The 21,029-nt window shown below is 33.6% G+C and overlaps 1 protein-coding gene across 2 annotated transcripts; it reads right to left on the bottom strand.

Annotated features, from left to right (window-relative positions):
- Positions 1-2,758: 2,758 nt before the first annotated feature.
- On the bottom strand, positions 2,759-6,257 carry LOC143577044 (UMP-CMP kinase 3-like). Of its 2 annotated transcripts, none has more exons than XM_077060988.1 (9): positions 6,138-6,257; positions 4,817-4,874; positions 4,512-4,566; positions 4,290-4,407; positions 4,042-4,198; positions 3,377-3,457; positions 3,178-3,285; positions 3,011-3,082; positions 2,759-2,900 (listed from the first exon to the last, which is right to left on the bottom strand). In XM_077060988.1, the coding sequence occupies exons 2-9, from the start codon at positions 4,841-4,843 to the stop codon at positions 2,889-2,891; spliced, it is 630 nt and encodes a 209-aa protein (XP_076917103.1). In that variant the 5' UTR covers positions 4,844-4,874; positions 6,138-6,257; the 3' UTR covers positions 2,759-2,888. The 2 variants fall into 2 exon arrangements, with proteins under 2 accessions (XP_076917103.1, XP_076917104.1); XM_077060989.1 differs by lacking the exon at positions 6,138-6,257 and adding an exon at positions 4,976-5,085.
- Positions 6,258-21,029: the final 14,772 nt, after the last annotated feature.

Below are 21,029 nucleotides of genomic sequence, written 5' to 3'. Positions count from 1 at the left end.
AAACATCAAACGGAAAACATGCTCAACGGCCGCTTCCAGCCTTCCATAACCACCACCAGTCACCCTCTGTCCCTCCTCCAATCACCCCTCACCGGAATTCCACGTTGCAGCCGAGCAGTCAACGTCTGACAGGGTCCTCTTCCACAGTTCGTCTTGTACTTATTCAATTAGATATTCTTCTAGACTTCTACTTTTATCTAAAATTGTAAATGTTTATTTGTTTATATAAATTGTTAATTTGGATTTATGGGCAATTGAATGATTGATTATGGTTTGTTGGATATTTGAATAATGTAAATTAGAAATGGGAAGTGATTTGAGATTTTAGGTTTATGTCTAAATTGGAATTACTATGGGTGTATGATTTAAATTTTGTTCAGGGAACTTGGAAGATGATAAAACAAAGTTTTATTAGCAATATTTTTAAACGAAAAAGAAAAGAAAATGATGATATCTCTCCAACACCGGTTCAAATATTCAAATATCAAGTTCAAATATTGATAACGATATGCAAGAAAATAACATTTATTATCGTGTTTCTGACTTTGTTTCACTTACATTGTATAAAATACGATAACAAAAAAAAATTTAATGTTACTCTGAGATTAATGTCTAGATCCGTCACTCACTCACTTTTTATATTAAAATATTATTCGTACGTGAATATGTGATTTTTCTACTTATCTATTCAACTATTGACTATGACATTTTAACATACAAAATATATATTTTATAGACCATACGAGCATACATGTGGCCATGAATAAACATGCTGAGTTTGGTGGTCTAGTTTACCCGTGACTGATGGCGTATATATGCCACCTACCGGTTACCCGCCAAACGGTACATTTTTTCACCTATACTATACCCACTCCCGAGAATAATTACACATTTTTCATACATCCTTTTTGAATGTACTTATGGAAACACCTTTAAACTTTATTAATGTGATATGATCAAAATTCAAAAGGAAGGAAGGTCAGGCATTAAACTTTAAACATTAGCCATGTATAAGATTAAGTGATTAACAAGTCTAGGATAGCTTAGCAAGTTTTCTGTTTATATCCTTCGATGTAAATTACATACATATCTTTGTGTGTTGGTTCAAAACCATATTAACATTTGAGTATTTGTTTGACCTTATTCAGTGAATGAACTCGTTACGCCTAGTTACTCATCACAATTTTGTTAGCAGTTTTACCGATCTAAGTATACAGCTCATGGTAATATCGCCTATGCTAGATTGCTTACAACTTCCAAGCATCAGGTTTGAGATTGAGGAGAGTCCTGAAGTAGATAGCAATATCATATGACCATAAATATGTGTTACAAAGACTAAGGGGCGCTTAAGATTGCGTGTTTAAACTATATATGTGTTTGTTTCAATTCAATAACAAACGTGTGGTTTTTTTTTGTGTGTAAACTAATGATTAATATGTTTTGTGCTTTTTGTGATATTGAGAATGTTGGGTTTGGGCTGGCTAGTTGTTTAAGTATGGGCTAAAGACTTGAAGTTGGGCTGGGCTGATGTATGCGAGTGGGCTCAAGGCGTGTCATTAAGTCTTTCCGCTTTCATATATATGGGAGAATTTCGCACGTTCAAGTGAGATCATGCTATTCGAAAGGAGGTTGCGGCGCAGCTTGTTACCCGTTTGCCTGCCACGTTTTGAGTTTAATGAGAAATAGCAAATTAACATTGCAAAAAAAAAAATGCTATATCATCATTGTGACTCCTCGTCTCTCGTCTTGTCACCCAGAATCCTCTTCTTTGTTTTCATTTGTTTTAGGGTTTCATCACTATGATAATTGCCTAGTTTGTAATCCTCATGTATTCGATTGTTTGTAAATCTATGTGTTAGTGATCAATTTTGTTATTTGTTTTGTTCGAGATTGTATTCATGGTTTGAAAATAAAATATAAGAGATTTAGTATTTGTGACAACATGCGTACTTCGTGTTTTATTAAAGCAGATAAACAATTTCGAGGATATTAATATAACATCTTTTTAATCCAAACTGTTAAACGAAGTAAGTTGTTTTGAATAAGTAACATAATGATGAAGTTACTATTAAGTTGCTACAATGAAAATATGAATATGAATATGAATATGATATTTTTATATTATAGAACACTAAAGCTAAGTGTGTCAAGTTTGGAGATATTTATTCACCTATTTGCTTTTACGTGTCCCTTTTTTCAAATAAAAAAGATGGGATTATGAATACAAGCTTTTACTAGAGGTGGCATATAGACACATAAAGTTTTATTAATATGACATAATATGATTGTAATAATCTATTTTTCTATATAATGATTTTAGGAGTATACTAATTACATTGATAATGTCATTTTTGACAGTTCTTAAAGCTCGTAACATCATAATAACTTTATATACATAGAAGCCTCATTTTATGTTACACGGTTATATTTTCGATATTTGTAATTTTGTAAACAGATAAGACTTCCAAGATACCTTTTGATTACCCCAAAGTTGGAGACAAGTTTACTAGAGATATACAAAATTAACAGGGCCATAAAGTAACAACAATAAGATATATTTTATTACTAGCATTTCAATCAAAAATAATACGAGTATATGTCACACTTAAACAACGTGGTATACTGTTTAAATGGTGTACTGTTTAAATTGTAGAAATGATGACAAAATACCTTTCTAACATATACCACACCATAATAATCATCAACTTTCAAAAACGTAAAAATACATATAATCGACCAAACTTCTCGTCCCAGGACCAAACTGCACCAATTATTAAAAACCAAATAAATCATTATAACACCGTTCAAGCTTCAAATATATATTAAACACCAAGCTGCTAAAACCAACCTCGGTTGAAATCGATATCCAAGATGTAACACAGCAACACCTAGGCTGCAGCCTGCAAGACCATAACAACCATGTTGAATCAGTTGCAACATATTTAATACACATATTTCTCTATTATGTAAGGGGCATTTTAGGAATTTGGCATGATTAATATAACTGTACCTTTTCTTCCACAGGGGTGAAAAGAGCTTTGACTGCTTCAAAAACTTCTCCAACTGGTTTGGCAGCATCAATCTAAGAGCAAATTTTGTCAAATTGTTTAAACATTTGGCATCTTAACATTGACTTAAAATAATAATAATAATAATAATAATAATAATAATATTTACCTTGCGAACCTTCCCCTTAGAGTTGTAATATTCAATAACTGGAAGACTAGATTCCAGAAAAACTTTAAAACGCTTCCTAATTGTGTCAATATTATCATCTTCTCTACCCTTCATTGTTCATACAATAGAAAATCAATAATTATATAAGTGTTATTAAAAAAACTAAACTAAGTTTATAAAAACATGACCAAGTTCCAACCTGATTGCGACCCAATAGTCGTTTCTCCATCTCTTCCTCAGGACAATCAAAGAAAAGAACAAACTCTGGAACAATTCCGGTCTGCATATCAGCAAATTTACATTAAAATATTAGTTTTGTTGATGACTTTACTAAATAATGGCCTTTAAACGAAACGTTCAGTGAACAGTTCAGCAGGAAGTTTCTTCATGTTTATTTAATAAACGAACTGCAGGAAGTTCGTTAGATAACAACGAACAAGAACAAAAAAAATTATTCATTCAGTTAAACGAGCAAACATGAACGCATGACTCCTTCGTTCATTTATGTTCATGAATATTTGTTGATTTAAATTCATTCATGTTCCTCATTTAAGATCGTTAGTTTACGTTTATGAACCGTTCATACGTTAGAATATTCATTTAAAATTATTGGCCCATTACAACTTAGTTTAGTTTAAATTACTTTTTAGGCCCAACACGTTTGTTGTATCATTCATCTATCTTCAGTTCTGTTTGTTCATTTGTTTATACTGTTAAACAAACGAACATAAACAAACACGAAGAAAACTCTGTTTAGTTTAATTGTTCATGTCCGAATGTTTGTTTATTTAAAGATAAACGGACAAACATGCTGCGTCCATGTTCTTTAGGTTCGTTTACAAGGTTACAAAATGTAAAACTCACAACTGTCTCAAAAGCTGCACGGTTTTCCTCATTACGTGGGAATCCATCGATTAAAAATTTGTCATTTTCATTTTCCAAAATTGCTTTTTCAAGAAGCTTAATTGTTACTTCTGAAGGAACAATTTTTCCCTCCTTGATCATGCTCTGAATCATGGTCCTACAAAATGTTATAAACAACTTAATGTCGATAGACAATAACCAAACATTATGATTTATTTTATAACAAAAAAAAAAGAAAACATTTTTACCCGTTTTCAGAGCCAGATTTTATTTCTGCCCGAAGAAGGTCTCCAGCACTAAGATGAGTGTACCCAAAATGCTCTACAATGTTTGCACATTGTGTACCCTTTCCACTGCCCGGGCCTCCTGCTCAATTGTAAAATTGTCAGAAACATTGAAAAAGAAATTATAAACAAAAAACTAATTATATAAACAGCAGAAAAAAGACACAATGAAACCAAAGTTCTTACCTAAAACAAATACAACCTTGGGCTTCTTTTGATCAAGAGTTTTTCCAATCACTTGCTGCAATCAGAAATGCATAAACATTTTAATTACACGTGTAAACTTTTCTTGTAATCGTTGATGAACACGAGTAGAGCTGCAAATCCTAGCCGGTTTAATCTAACCGAAACCGACCGGCCTAATAACCGGTAATTGAGAAAGCAATTTGTAACCGATACAACCATAGGTGTTAGGAACAAAAGGCACACACGAACAAGAAATCAAAGCGATAAAGAAAAATAAATTAGTAAAAAACAGAGCACATAACAACCTTGTTGGCAGCTTCAACAGTCCCCATGAGTTCACACTACAGTTAGTATAAATAAATTCTGCAATCAACCAAAAACCTTGTAGTCAAAATCTTTGTCAAAGCAATAAACAAGTATATAATGTGGCTACCTGTTGCTTATATGTATATATTTTAATCTACCTAGTATGCATCCCCTTTACAACAGAAGAAAGGAGTGTACACACATTTGGACTTTAAATAATCATACAGAACCTTTAGCCCCAAAACAACTACAAAATGACAACAAAAAAAAGACAAATGGTCCTAAAAGGCATAATAAACAAGTAAAAACCAAATAGATGCAGTATGGAGATTGTTTCCGAAGAACCTGCTTCTAACTTATCTCTCCTGCTCTTCATAATCATTAAGATTTGCATTTAGGCATTAAAATATATTTACAGTCCAAAATATTACACATATCAGTGAATATATATATATATATATATATAATCTATTATCAGACACTGAAACAGCATTAAAATAAAGCAGAAGAATTGCTATTATACTTGCATCACAAACAGGCAATAAGTAGATCTAAAATCTAGCAATAGATTGCAAGGGTGAATTAATGAGAAGTCAAAAAAAAGAGTGGGAAACCATGTGTTTTACATAATTACATGTAACAAATTCATTAAAAAAATCATTTTTCATGTAAAAAACTCATTTTACATAATCTTTTTCAGAGCTTTAACATATAAAAGCATGTAAAAAGCCAATTAAATAAAAATAAAAATAATAAGCAGTAAATAAAAGTAAAATAATTTTTTTTACAAAAATGCGTTCTTTTTATTAGAACGCCTTCTATACGTGTTTATATACAAAAACTCAAAACAAAATTGTGCAAAAATGATTCTTTTTTGTACACGTAAAGACGAGATTTTTACGTGTGCAATTTTCAAAACTAAAACCAAAACATTGGCTACCAGTTATCACCCACCCAGATTCACCATCTAAACCATCAAATCTACATAAACCAGATATAATAAACAACTTGCATATCAAACCAGATCTACTTATAAGCAACAATGTGTCATATCCAGATCTAATAACAACACTATCATATCATTGTCTTCTTCTGCATAAACCAGATCTTGTTCAAACTCCTTACAATATTCAACTTCCAAGTACAAAATAATCTAAACTAATAATTGCATAATAATTTCAATATAAACCCAAAACATGTGATCAAGTAATAAACCATCGTATTTCAAGAAAATTGAAAAAAAACGAGAATAAGTTGATTAATAAGATCTGGTAAATGAAACCCATGAATATTATTATTAATATTATGATGAAAGCTCACCGAAATGAATAGAAATTAAACGCGTGGAGAATTGAAGGAACGAAAGATCTGAGCGAATTGCGTTTGAGTTTGAACGTGTCGGTTTCAGCTGGTGTTTATATAGGGTTCACTTGGATTGGTTGAATATTATTATTATTATAATTAAGTTATTAAGGTGATATATAAGTTTCTAAGAATACGCGTATTCGATTTCTATAAAAATCAATTTGTATAATATGATATAATATTCCAAAAATATATTGTTACATGAATGAATTTTTCATGTTTATTGAGACATGGTTTTTTCTTTTTAATGCGGGTGCGGCACATAGATTTTTTTAAAGACAAAATTATAATATTGTTTTTTATGTTTGTATTAAATTCAGTTATTGTCTTTGATTTCCAACTTTTCGTTGATATTGTAATTTTTTTTTCATTTAGGGTTTATTTTTGTATTTCGTTACCCCTGAAAAAATATTACGTTATCCCTATTTGTTTAAAGTCTAGCCAATTCAGTGGCGGATCTAGACCATAATCTCAGGAGTAACGTTAAAAAAAAAATTACCGTATTTCATACAATGTAAACGAAATTTTTTTATCGTATTTCATACAATAACCGTTTTTTTACGATATTTCATACAATAGTTTTTTCTTTTTTTTAACTTACCTTTGGACCGATATCATCATTTTCTTGTAATTTTCGTTTAAAATGATTGATAATAAGACTTTGTTGTTTTATCTTCCAAGTTCCGTAATTTTAAAAGGGACAAAATTTAAACCATAAATTTATAATCAATTTCAAAATACACATAAACCCTAAATCTCTAATCAATTACAATTTCCAATTTATATTATCCGAATATCCAACAAAGCATAATCAATCATTCAATTGCTACTAATGGGGTGGTGTTTCGTTACCAAAGACAAAGTCTTTAAAACACCGATTTTGGAGAGGAGGTCTTGGGTTTAAATCCTAAAGACAACAAAAATTAAAAGAAGTTTACTGTTAAAAAAATCATTTAATTGTTCATAAACAATTACAAATTAACAATTTATATAAACAAATAAACAGTTACAATTTTAAGTAGAAGTAGAAGAATACCTAAATTGAACAAGTGAAATTTCAACCGTGGATGAGGGAATGTGGACTGAAGGAGCACTGACTGTTGGCTACTCAACTGTAGCATGCAGGGGGTTGGGGCAGTGTGGGGTGTAAGCCACGATTGAATGAAACTTTGTTTTGCTAAATGTTGATTTCCGATCTAAACCAAACGTTTAAGCATAAAGGAAAAACAAACAAATGGTTTTATATAGTCTATGCTTAAATTTGGTTGGGCTTTAATTGGTTTCGGCTTTTAATTTGGTTGGGCTTTAAAGAAACATGGGTAACGCTATATTTTTTCAAGGGTAGCGAAATAAGAAAACCGATCAAAACATATAAAATTTGTACTACCACTGAAAAGTTGAGGGGTAGCAGAGGCTACCCCTAGTTATATGCTAGGTCCGCCACTGAGCCAATTTAAAAGTTCAAATCAAATAAAGCCCAAACAAAGTTGATAACACAAAGCAAATAAAAACCATTAACCATTTTCTTTTTTTTTTCTTTTGTTTGAACAAGAAACATCAAACAGAATCAAGCTCAAACATAAATATGCTCAACGAAATCATCATTTTTTAAAAGTTCAAGTCAAATAAAGTCTAAACAAAGTTTATAGCCTGAAGAAAATAAAAACCATTAACCATTTTTTCTTTTGTTTGAACAAGAAATATCAAACAGAAACAGGCTCAACAGAATCATCATTTTGAGGTTGAAGCTTTTAATACGGTTTTGGATATGCAAATTCAGGAACTTGGAAATAGATTCAATGAGGTCTCAACTGGTTTGTTAGGAAATATGTCTGGTTTAAATCTATGAGATTCGTTTTCAATGTTTGACATATCTAAGATAGTGGCATTTTCGGAGATGTATCCGAACGATTTTAGTAATGAAAAGAGGATGTATTTCAGGTGATCTTACGACCTTTTATCATATTTTAAGGGAAGATGATAAATTTTCAAGATTTGGTGGAATGTATGACATTGCTCGTGTAATGGTGGAAACCGGAAAGTGCACCACTTTTCCTTTGGTTTATCGAATACTGAAGCTAGAGTTGATTTTACCGATTGCAACCGGTACTGTTGAAATATGTTTTTTTTCTAAAACGAAGCTTATCAATGCGGGTTTGCGCAAACAAATGGGTGACGAGTATTTGAACATTGCTTTAATTTGTACGGTTGAAAGAGAAATGTTGATAAAATAAAAGAAGAGTGTGTAATGGCTCGGTTTCAAGCTTTCAAAAACCGAAGAGGAGAAATTTGCACTTATGTGTCTAATTGAATTTATTATCGTGTTTCTACTTTTGTTTTGTTTACATTGTATGAAATATGGTAAAAAAAATTGAACATTATTTCTGAGATTTATGTCTAGATAGATACATGCAGATAGTTTTGTAATTTTGTCCATTTATAAAATATGGCATCTTCTTCCCCATTCACCATCTTCACAAAACCCTAGCCTACCACCATCATCCACCACACCACCACTAGGGGTGTTCACAGTTTGGTTTAAAACCATGAAACCGTCTAAACTGGTTTTCGGTTTGGTTTATGGCCTAGTTTTCAGTCAGTCGGTTTCTAAATTTTCAAACCGTAACTAACGATTTGGTTTGCTGTTTGTGCCAAAAACCGTCTGTATAAAACCGGACCGGACCGTTAATTATAACATATTATTATTTTATATATATATATGAGTGCATTAGGCTTAATTCTAAATAGGTAAATTACTTGCTTAGCTTTCATTCTTCATGTAATTATAGGTTTAATATAAGTGGGTTATAAAGCAGCTCATCCTCTTAATGCACTTGTTAAAACAGATATCAAATAATTAGTGATTAATCTTTCAAGTTACAAAGTAGTGCATGCCTGTCCCTCCAAATTTAGAAAGATTATACAGAATGGTAATATTATTTGTTGGTTCTAAATACCTAAACTAAATAAACAGTAGTGAAAACTAAAAAGCTCATTACTTAAGACTCTTGGTTATTTGAGGTTCAATTGTGTTGAAGATCACACTAAAACTACAATGAAAAATTTTACAGAAGGAATGGTAAAACAAAATAACACAATACTTATTTAAATGTTTACAACTTGTATAAAGGTCAAAAGGTTTAAACCGTGAAACCAAACCGTTAGTAATGGTTCGGTTTCAATTTTTAATGGTTTGGTTTCTGTTTTGAATGATTAAAAACCGTTATTAATGGTTTGACCCTAAAGTTCTCAAAACTGTACCGTGAACACCCCTAGCCACCACTACCATCCCACCATTACCACACCGCCACCACCCTCCTCTCACCGTAAAGATTTAAGCAACAACACATTTCCAGCCATCAAAGTACATGAGGGTAGTTTTATAATTTTACCCATTTAAATAATAAACATCTTATTCCCTTTTCATCATCTTCACAAAACCTTAGCCTACCCCCCCCCCCTCATCCACCACCAGCCACCACCACCACCTTCCCCACACCATAAAGATCTAAGAGGCAGCACATTTTCGGCCATAAGTTAGCCTTCTTTCTACAAAACAGGAATTGACCGTTGTACATGCCTTTAGCAGCGATAAATAACTCCTTCTGGTGCTTGTACCGAAGCTGGTGACGGAAGGTGACGCGAGCAAGCGAAGCACCACTGCAAGGGTAACTATTGCGACGATGATTTCAGTGATGACGCCTTTTAGGTAACCATTGCGTTTATTGAAATCGAGGCTTTGGAGCCTCGGCTGACCCTTTTAGGTAACCACTGTTAGGATTAAACGCACACACGAATTGAACACACACGCGAAAGCAATAAATGAACACGAGGATTTAACGGTCTAAACTGACCTACGTCCACGGGTGGCAACTAGATATTCTTTATTGAGTGACAATGATTACAAGTACATAATGTTGTTTATATAGAGACTGAACTAGGGTTAGTAAATTATTATGCAAGAAATCTAAACCGGGCCGGGCTTCGTTCTGGCCACCCTACACCCATCTGCCCTTTGGACCTCAAATAATAAATCGGGCCAACAAAAGGTCTACGAAACCCAACAATCTCCCACTCGGAGGCCTTGAGGACTCTCGTCTGCACTCCTGATTGTACTTCTGTAATCTGAACATTAAACTTCTTCTAGTTGCCACCGCCTTCTCATCAATGAACCTGAAGGCCCGTTAAAGCTCCCCGGAGCTCCAACACGTTAGTCACGGCTAAAACTGCCCCTGACCCGTTCTCTGTCCCTACCGGCTCCTACTGTAACGAACTACCGGATCCTGAGATAACCTGAGAACAAACACTCTCCATAATCAGCAAGTAATTCACTGGAGAGACTTTTACAGCTGGAAATCTGGTTTTCTTAATCCACTGTCGAACTGGAATTGTAACTGAAACACGGCCTGTGCTCCCACTGTCACGATGTCCCCCAACTAATTTAACCTTCCTAGCTCGTTCATCCTGAATCTTCACTTTGGCTCTAGGTTTGTTACTTGCAAAACAAACCTTCTTCTGCCCACGAGATTCTGTGAACCGGATTTTGTCTTTCACCAAAACTGGATCCACTCCTTTCGGTGACATGCCGACCATATACAATGAACCCATTTTCTTGCCACGAGCAACCACGAGATTCCCTTTGACTACTTTCCACTGCCCATTCCCGAACTTAACATCGTGCCCCTGGTCATCCAACTGCCCAACTGAAATCAAACGTTTCTTCAAACTTGGAATAACCCTCATGTATTTCAAAGTCCAAGAACTACCGGCTGAAGTTATCAAATCAACATCTCCCATACCCGTAACCTCTAGAATATCATCGTTCGCAAGTCGAACCTTTCCAAAATCCCCAAACTTTAGATTCTTCATCGTTTCACTACAGTGAGTGGCATGAAACGATGCACCAGAATCCATCACCCAAGCATCAACATTACTCTCAACACTGCAAACCAAAGCCTCATCACTACTGACTCCGTCATCTGTGTCGTCTTCTGTAACGTTCACCTCTTTCTTACCATTCGGACATTGATTCCCGAAGTGTCCCTTCTCTTTACAACCCCAGCATTCAATATCTTTACGAGTCTTAGACTGACTCCTCTTCCTGCTCCCACTGCCTAGCTGTTTTCCCCTACCTCTACCTTCTGTGACTACCATATTGCCTGATGATTCACCTGAACTTCTGCGTCTTGAATCTTCTCCCAAAATCAGGTCCCGAATCCCATCAAAAGTAATCTTTGTAGACGAACTACAAACCGCAGTCACTGTTTGCGATCAATTGTCGGGTAAAGAGGACAATAACAATAGGCCTTGAACTTCACCATCAAACTTAATGTCAACTGACACTAAGCGGGACAGGATCGAATTAAGATTATTGATATGCGTTGTAACTGACCCACCATCTTTCATTCTAGTTGTCACTAGCTCTCGGATAAGATAGACCTTATTCACTGCCGAAGGCTTCTCATACATGTTAGATAGTGCTTCCATCATACCACGTGCTGTGGTTTCTTTCATGATGTTAAACGCCACATCTTCCGACAACGACAAAGTAATACAAGCCCTAGCTTTCTTGTCTAACTTCTTCCAATCTGCTTCTGACATCTTTTCTGGTTTTTCATCCTTAAGCACCACATCTAAGTCTTTCTGACAAAGTAACGCTTCAATCTGCATCTTCCACCAACCAAATTTCTGTCCATCAAACTTCTGTATCGAAACATTTCCGTCTTCTGTCATGACAATGACTAAAACGGAAACCTGGATAACAAACAGAGACAGACACAACAATGGCACGGGCCTGAACTTAACAGCTGTTCTACTGAACTCTGTTAAATAATCAACCTATTTAAAACCGCAGCGGTATGATGAACGGTAAATCGGAAACTTAAACTTTAAACTAAAACGATAAAACCTGACAAACGCGGTTGGCACTTGTTACCCGTTTCTTTAAACGATTTCTTCTGATTTGATGACTGTTCTCCAACTAAAATAGGATCTTGATTAGCGCGTTCCCGGCTCGTAATTCGCCAAAAGTTACTCGACTCAAAATTATTTCGGTGCTAAACAAACCCAAGACCTTGGACCACACAACTTCAACCAAATTGGGTATATGGCCCTTGTATCCAGCCCACTAAATTAAAAGAAAAAACAATATGGGCTACTGCCCTTTGATTCACGAGGCCCAAAAGAAAATGAAGAAACACTTGCTCTGGTCCATTCATTTTAATTTGTAGCACAAAAACTAGGTCTTCTTGTTCACGCCTTTCTCACCAAAAAAAATTTCTCTGCCGCAAACTTTCAGCCGACGACCAATTATTCCACGGTGACTGAAATCTACGTTTGACCCGACAACTAAACAACAATACACGGTAGTAATGCGCTGGTAAGTTGTTTTTGAAAAATAAACAGAACCTGAAAACGGCTGAGACAAAATTAGTGTTGCGACGATGGTTGTCTGCCAACGAACACTCTGCTTTCGTCGGCGACCGAACGGTTCAACGTGTTCTTCGTGTAATCTCGAACCTAAGCTCTTGATACCACTTGTTAGGATTAAATGCACACACGAACTGAACACACACGCGAAAGCAATAAACGAACACGAGGATTTAACGTGGTTCGGTCTAAACTGACCTACGTCCACGGGTGGCAACTAGATATTCTTTATTGAGTGACAATGATTACAAGTGCATAATGTTGTTTATATAGAGACTGAACTAGGGTTAGTAAATTATTATGCAAGAAATCTAAACCGGGTCGGGCTTCGGTCTGGCCACCCTACACCCATATGCCCTTTGGACCTCAAATAATAAATCGGGCCAACAAAAGGCTACGAAACCCAACAACCACTGCTCTCTTACATTGTGATCTAATGACTCGTCATATTTTGTCAGTTAGGGTTTCAAGATGACGGTAGTTGCAGGGAGGTGGGAATGGGGAAATAGAAGACTGATATAGTGTTTATGAATGAAGAAGACGACGACACCAACGGCTTCCCCCACTGCAACTCCGACAGCCTCACCTTCGTTGCCTTTTTCTACAAGATCCACATCATCGTTGACAAAAGCTCTGCGTAGCGTCTCCACCAGCTCCTCGTACTTCTCTCGCTCCGTCTTTCACCTGTTACACCCCAAGCTACGGCGGAATATGCCGGGCACGACTTAGATTATTTAGTAGCTCAAAAGACACTATTATAAAGTGGCAAAAACTATTTAATTTATTGACAGTATTCAAGTACACATTTACATTAAATATATAATCAACAATCATACAAAAATCTTTTTAATTATAACCTAAAGCCAAACTAAATAATCTTTTCAAACTTCCAAATCTTCAACTAGCAAACTTGCAGCATGCGTAAAAATAGATATATTTGTCAATAAAAATGTCGACTGAGCAAAACACAAGATTTAATAAATAATAGTAAAAGACAATTATTATGCAGATGCGGTATTAAAAACAATTAATTAAACAAATAATAAAATAAGTCTTTTCACCATGACACTACATCGATCAAGATACTCGAACGACGTATGATCATACTTAATGAGCATACAGATCAGGATGAGGATGATGTCACTAAACAATCAATAAATAAACACCTAGACAATTAAGCATATAACAATTAATCATGCAATACACATAAAGGCATAAAATAGAATTGTGGTTGAGGAAAACATTTATCATAAATCATGAGGTTGTGGTACACATGTTACCCCCAAAACAAATAGAAAACAACGTGAATTACTCACCTTGATTTAGGCGAGAAAGGTTAAATAGAGAAGAAGATAAACAAGGTGACAAAACCAAACTTTAACGCCCAAAAATCCTAACACAAAATATTATGGAATTAAATAATGAGGAATTATAAATGGTTGACTAAAACTTGGGTTTTAATTGAAAAGCGAAATTTTTGTGTGTTTAAGCGAGTGTTCGGTTTGGGATGGGTCCGAATGTCGATATGAGATCAGATTCTGAACCGAAATCGCCAAATATAAGAATTATTATGAGATGAAGAAAAAACAGATTTGAAATACATTAGAATGTTAAATAAACAAAAATCCCCAAATTAAAGAAATAAGAAACCTAAAACGAATTTAATTCAATTGGATGTCAATATCCCTCAATTTATCAAATGTGAATGACGGCTTTTGATCCAAGGATGGTTTCGAACAACTTTTATGTACAAATTTACCGGGATTCGGAATAGCTTGGAGAATTGGAGAAGAGAATAGTTGACTTCCAAAAGTCAAAGTATGAAGAACACTTGATCTTGAGCACCAAACACGAAATTACAAGTGAATTGACTTGAGATTATGACTTAGCAGAAGACCAGGTTCGTTTATATAGGTGCAAATGCGCTTAGGGAACACAAAATCGTTTAATTAGAATATTAGGGTTTTATGACAAGTTGTGAAAAAAATCAATAATTAACGATTGGGGGCTAAAATTGAGGAACAAGTTAGAGTTTTTCAATGGAATATGCTTTAGGATAATCTAGATACGTTCCAATCATTCAAACAAAAAGATTCACGAAACCAGGTTGCCAAATTAACAGAAGCAGCCAAAAAACGAGTTTGCTGGTCTGAGCACCCATTGCATAGCATGACGGCTGTCAACTGAAAACCAATGTTTGATTTTGACATATTTGAACCCTAGACTTTATTTAAAAGTAATTATGACATGAAATTGTGTAACAATCGCAAATTCCGAAACCTAAAAATCGACCTGTTGTTGTTCATAAATTATTTATTAATCATTTTGGTCATTAATCTGAACACGCCACTCGATTTTAATTTCTTTATTTAATAAAAGCTTATAATAATCACATATGTGCAAAACCCAGCCTTAACATTTGTTTTTACCACTTCTGACTCCACAAACTTTGGACCAAATTGCAAAATTTTGAAATATATTTATATTTTTTTCTCCTTCTTTCGGCCGGCCACAAACAATCCCCCCCCCCCCCCCAATTTGATTTTGATCTATGAAGCAAGCTGTAATTTACGGAATTTGCCATATCTACACGTCGGTCGGTCAATTACGCGTCCAATTACCTGTTAATTATGTTAAACATCCAACTAGTGGACAACCAATTTGATGATTTACGAACCGTGGCTCTAAGGACCTCAAAACCCTATAAATACATGTTGTTAATTCAATTAACTCGTCATACACCATCTCTACATACCTCATAAATCGTTTAAGATCAAGAATTGTATCGTGTTCATACCGGAAGCGCTAACTTGCCATTCTCATTCAATCTGAATTCTTAACGGGTAGTTGTTAGATGTTTCTTGGTCAGAATTTTATGCTTAACGAAATCCCTCTGTTAATTTGGATTGACAGAGGGCAATCATGTTCAATTTTGGGATTTATCGAATTAGGGTTTGTTTATAAATTAGGGAATACTTTGTGTTGTGTATAAAATCAATTGTTTTCAACATATAACCATGTTAGCCACTGGCCCAGATGGCCAGTGCATTTCTTGTAAAAACTTTGACACAGCTAGGACACGTGTTCGAACCCCCTGGACCGGTTTTGGATGCTTTCCTTTTCCTTTAATTTTCTTTAGTTTAATGTCATTTAAACTAAAAATTAAATATTATTTTCACATGTCTCAATGAACCGAACACTATTTATATCTCAACATAAATCACCACTTAAACTTTTATTTATTTTTATCCTATTTAACTTAATATATTTTTTTACAAATGGTTTTTCCTTGTCTAAACGAACCGATCACCATTAAACTTTTAAAAACAAGTTTTTCGTTTAACATATAATATATAATATTAGATTCGCATTTTATTTAAAAATCCTAAATGGTTTGTAACAGTATTTAAAATTTCTTACGCTTTTAATACAAACTTTATGATCTATCCCAATTCCCAAATCCGTTATAAACCCTTGCAATCATGTCTTGTTTCGTTTATGTTGTTAGGTTAATTATTTAATCATACTTTTATAATTAGAGCTTATCGTTGAGACTCCTCGTGGAACTAACTAACTTATATTCGCCGTAAGCGTTACCATCTTCTCGTTACCACCTGCATTATTTTAAAGGTGAGTAATCACATCCTTTTTCACTATTTTTGGGGCATTATGCGTATCAAACTAATATTACACTATTATACTCAAACAAAATTCCATTAATTGTGTGGTTGTGATATTGCTCGATTAATTGCTATGCGAATTGTGTGTTTAAAGCTTTATGGTTGGTTGGTATCGCATCCTCATCCTCACATTATGATCATACATCGTCCGAGTTGACATGTCCGAATCTAGTGGCATGTTCGAAAAGACACATTTGTTTATTTGTTGCGAACTTATTCGAGTAAACATGTCCGAATCTAGTGGCATGTTGAAAAGACACATCTATTTGTTTATGTTAATTGATGCTATTCACTAACGAAAGGAATTGTTTTATTTCTCAATATTATTATTATTATTATTATTACACCAAACTGTGAATTACTCGCTCAATATATGTTGTTGACAAATTATTTTTACGCATATTGTAGGTTGTTGTTTCAGATGATTTGAAGTGAAGAACTTAGATCAGACTTAGGATAATTAATAAGAATAAATCAATTGTTGTAATTTCTTTTGTTTTAAATACTTTGTGTAATTTGATATGAATGAAATAAATTAGATATTGACACTTATTATTATTTTAGTGTGTTCCCCGGCATGTTCCGCCGCTAGGTTGGGGTGTGACAAATTGAGTTTATGAAATATTCCAACAAATTAAATGAACTTGATTTGATAAAAAAACATAAACAAATACGAATGAAAATCCAAAAATTTAAACGGGTCAGGTTTCGGGGTTCAGAAATTGACAAATGTCACATCACCCACCTCTCCGACTGATTCAACCCAACTCGTCACCTTGCTCTGGTACCTTGAACAGAGTCACGGTCACTGGGTCTGTAGTCATGGTTCTTTTAGCCACTGCGTTTGTTTTCTAGAGTTGTGCTCCGGTTAGGGTTTGTGGATTTTGGGAAGTGATAATATTCTTTATGGTGTGGGGTGAGTGGTGGCGGTGGTGGTCGGTTGACAGCGATGGCAGTGATGGATGATGGTGGTAGGCTAGGGTTTGGCAAAGATGGTGAAAGGGGAAGAAGATATTATATTTTAAAAATAATTAGAATTACAAGACTATCCTCATGTATCTTGCATATGATCGGATATATGGGGAAAAATTAATAGGGTTATGACTAAAGTTCAAATGTGTAACATTTAGAAACATCAAACACATTTCAGTCAACTTTGAAGATAAAGGATAATCCTGAAACTTGATATAAGCATAAAGAACAATCCTTGTAATTATGTCTTCTTTTTATCAAACTTGCTTCTCATCCATATGAAAGTAGCCCATATGGTAGAGGCGTAAACCTCTTAAATTATACGTAATGGTTAATGTCTCTTAAGGGACATTTCCGTCACATAATCATCTTTCTTTTAGTAAAAAACTTGTGTAGCGTTATTGTCTGTTAATGCCCCTTCAAATATTACCAATTCCAGACACGTAGGCTTTTATTATAAAAAGCTATTGCCCCTATAACATCTGATAATGCCCGGGGTTATGATGTAGGAATTTTTTATATGATTCTATAATGCCCCATTACAAATGGTCTTAGATGAGAGGTCTTGGGTTCAATATCAATCAAGTAGAAAAATTATTGAAATTTAGAAGCGAGTAGGACAAGAAATTTGTCATTAAAAAAAAACTATCAAACTAGCTTCTCGTGTAAACAACCATAAAAATTTATATAATGTTCTTAGAAATAAATGTTTTATAAAATTTATTAAGCTGCCTTTTTTTTAGAATGACCAAGGGATAAAAATTTGTTGACAATTAAGAGATTATTTGATGATTAAAAGATATATATTTTTATATACATCTTATGATATTATAAATGACTTATTGTGTCTACGTTTCTATCGATGTTGTTAGGCTCGGACGGGACTCGAATCACCTAAACAATCAATCTGATTGAATATATTTGAGCTTATGGGTCGCTCTATTGAACCGAATTGGATAGATGGTTTTACCGGATTTTCAAATTTTATATTTATTTGTTCTTTTTTATTCCAAAATTTTATTTGTTGTTAATTTACCACTTCAACTTTCATAATTTATATTATATCAAACTCTAACTTGTTAACAATGCAAATCCACACCATAATATAATTTAGTTTTATATTTTGGTCTAAATTAAATTCATAAACCTTAGCTTTTAACTTATTTATTATTGTGACCCAATTTTTTTTAAATCAGATTCAATATCCGGTCTGGTTCTGAATAATATTTTGTATGAACCTGTTGACCAAAGGATTGGTTTCCACCGAATTTGATTTATCTTTGATTCAGATTTACGTTGCTTTCAAATATTAGATTCGTGATGGATGTTAAAAGAGTGTAATACGTGGTGCTTCAACAGTCAACAATAGCCATTCGTCTTGTAACAAGATTCGTGTGCATAATATACAACCTATATCATCTAGTGACACGTGGACATGTGTTTGTGTTTGCCTTGATGAGTTATTCTATTATGAGTCATAATAGAATTGACAAATGTTTTATTTATTTAGGAAAAATAAATGAAAAGAATATTATTGTTACTTTAATTATACTTTAATTAAATCACATTTAGGAGGGTGATGGAAATGATGGAGTAGGATTTAAGGGTCAAATAGATATCACTTTGAGTGTAGGTGTTTGGCATGTGATGGTTGGAGTCATTTTCAAGAAAGATGAATAGAGTAGAGTGTTTTTGAATTTTAATTAATTTAAACATTTAATAAAATTATAAATAATCAGGGCTATTGAAATTAGATTATCTAGCTTAGCTCTATAACCTTTTCTTGTTTTGTTAGGTTATTTAAGTTTAAACCACACTCAAGTTTAAGTGTATCCGGATTCGTTTATACCAAATGAAAAAAAAATAGTTAAAGATGAAATAATTTTAAATTTTTATTATTCAAAGTAAATGTTTTATTTTATAAAATAGAAATAAAAGATAGCGCACCTTTTATCTTCGGTCTAACAGTATCATGACCTTAAATAACACATTTTATCTTTTCAAATGGTAAAAATGATAAGAGTTCAAGTTTCATGAAAAACTTAATTTTGTAAGGGATTAAGTGTTAAAAAAAAAGCTTGAGTTGAAATAGAAAATACAATCTGTTTATTTATTTATTTAGTGACGAATATTTATAAAAGTTAAATTACAACAAACTAACATCTGAACCCTCTCACGACCACGTTCCTTTTTATACCGAACTAGAATTGACACCCGTCCGTTGCGGCGACGGGTGTAAAACCGTTATTTACATGTTCATTTCATTTGAAAACATGAAATCACCACCATTGCCATCACTTAACATCCCCTTTTTCGCGGCGAGTAACTTTCGTGAACCATTATAAAACCCTCTGCGTTGAGGCAAGGGCTTAAATTGTTCCAAGTATCACCAATGCCACACCACCGCCATTGACCACCAACACTGGAAGGGTTCGTATAAAGAGAAATAAATAAAAGAAACTAAACGTAGAAAGCAATAACTATGTTAAAGTAAAATCGAACGAAAAGTAAATGTAAAAGCGGTGAACCAAGCACGTGAAACACATAATGTCATACCCAAACCTAAGGCGGAAATGCCGGGGCGTGATCCGATTGCTCACAGCTCAAAGATACTATCATAAATGTAAATAACAATCTCTAATTAATTATTTCGTTCAAATAATACACACAATAATTAAATACAACCAAACAATTCAAATAAATAAATACAATCACTTAAATCAAGTTTGTCCTCAATATAACCCTAAGGTCTTTCTAAGTGTCCATCCTTCAACTCAGACAACCTGCATATGCGTAGAAAATGGAGTTTTGTCAACAAATATGTTGAGTGAGATGATCACCAATTTTGACACCACAAATAGTTATATAATAAATAAATAATAAATGATAAGTGTTAAATGCGCAAACCAATCGATGTGGTAATAATCAATCAAACATTAACAAACCAAAATCAAGTATATTCGTGTGCTAATGAATCGTTGCCAAGCGAATCGGGCATTAATTACAATGACTAAATTATCGGTTTACCTTTGCCAAGCGAATCGAGCTCCGGTTACTAAGACGGTCGTATGATCATACTAATGAGAACCCTATACAAAAGGGGATATGTTGGACCTCTCCAAAACGTTATCAAGTAAACAATTAAACATGTAGCAATTAGCAAATAGCATTCAACTGATATTCACACAATAATTATGTTTGCGATTTTTGAGTATATATATAGAATAGAAAATATGAGTAAGTACGCATATATCCCCAAAACATTTGAAAACAGTGTATAAAAAGGGGAATGATCAAACTCACCTGATCGATTAAGCCTAACGGGAATAATTACAACCAGAAAGCGATAATCACGATCTTCGAGAATTACCGACAATAATCCTAATTAAATGATATTACGAGTGAATTATAATAATATAATATGCATAACGAATTTAAGATTTCGATGTGATTTGAGTTACAATTATGATTGGTATATTATGGATTGAAGGATTGACATCTACTAATTATTGTTATTATTGAGTTATAAAAATCATTGTTTGTTATAAAATCGGGTTTACGAATAATTAGTTTAAATAAATATAAGTTAAGATATTGTATAACGATAAACGTTTATTTATCATAAAATTTATATTCTTGTAAATTTTAACGAAGATTTAATGATATAAATATAGATAATGCGTTCAATACGTTTGTTATAATCATATGTATATATATAATAAATAAGTTTATAAAAGCGTTCAACGACAAGAAACCTCCGTATTGG

The sequence above is a fragment of the Bidens hawaiensis genome, unplaced genomic scaffold (genome assembly GCF_021521415.1).
Source record: "Bidens hawaiensis isolate Kalapana, Puna unplaced genomic scaffold, B.hawaiensis_p1.1 tig00028457_1, whole genome shotgun sequence".
Classification (NCBI taxonomy): domain Eukaryota; kingdom Viridiplantae; phylum Streptophyta; class Magnoliopsida; order Asterales; family Asteraceae; genus Bidens; species Bidens hawaiensis.
Note: the sequence above shows the minus strand (reverse complement) of the source record. Positions and strands in the feature narration are given on the sequence as shown.

Coding starts and splice junctions, on each gene's coding strand:
- LOC143577044 (XM_077060988.1), bottom strand. CDS start 4,843: ATGGGGACTGTTGAAGCTGCCAACAAG. Junction 3,286..3,376: donor GACTATTGGGTCGCAATCAG/GTTGGAACTTGG, acceptor TGAACAATGAAG/GGTAGAGAAGATGATAATAT. Junction 3,083..3,177: donor CTAAGGGGAAGGTTCGCAAG/GTAAATATTATT, acceptor ATTTGCTCTTAG/ATTGATGCTGCCAAACCAGT.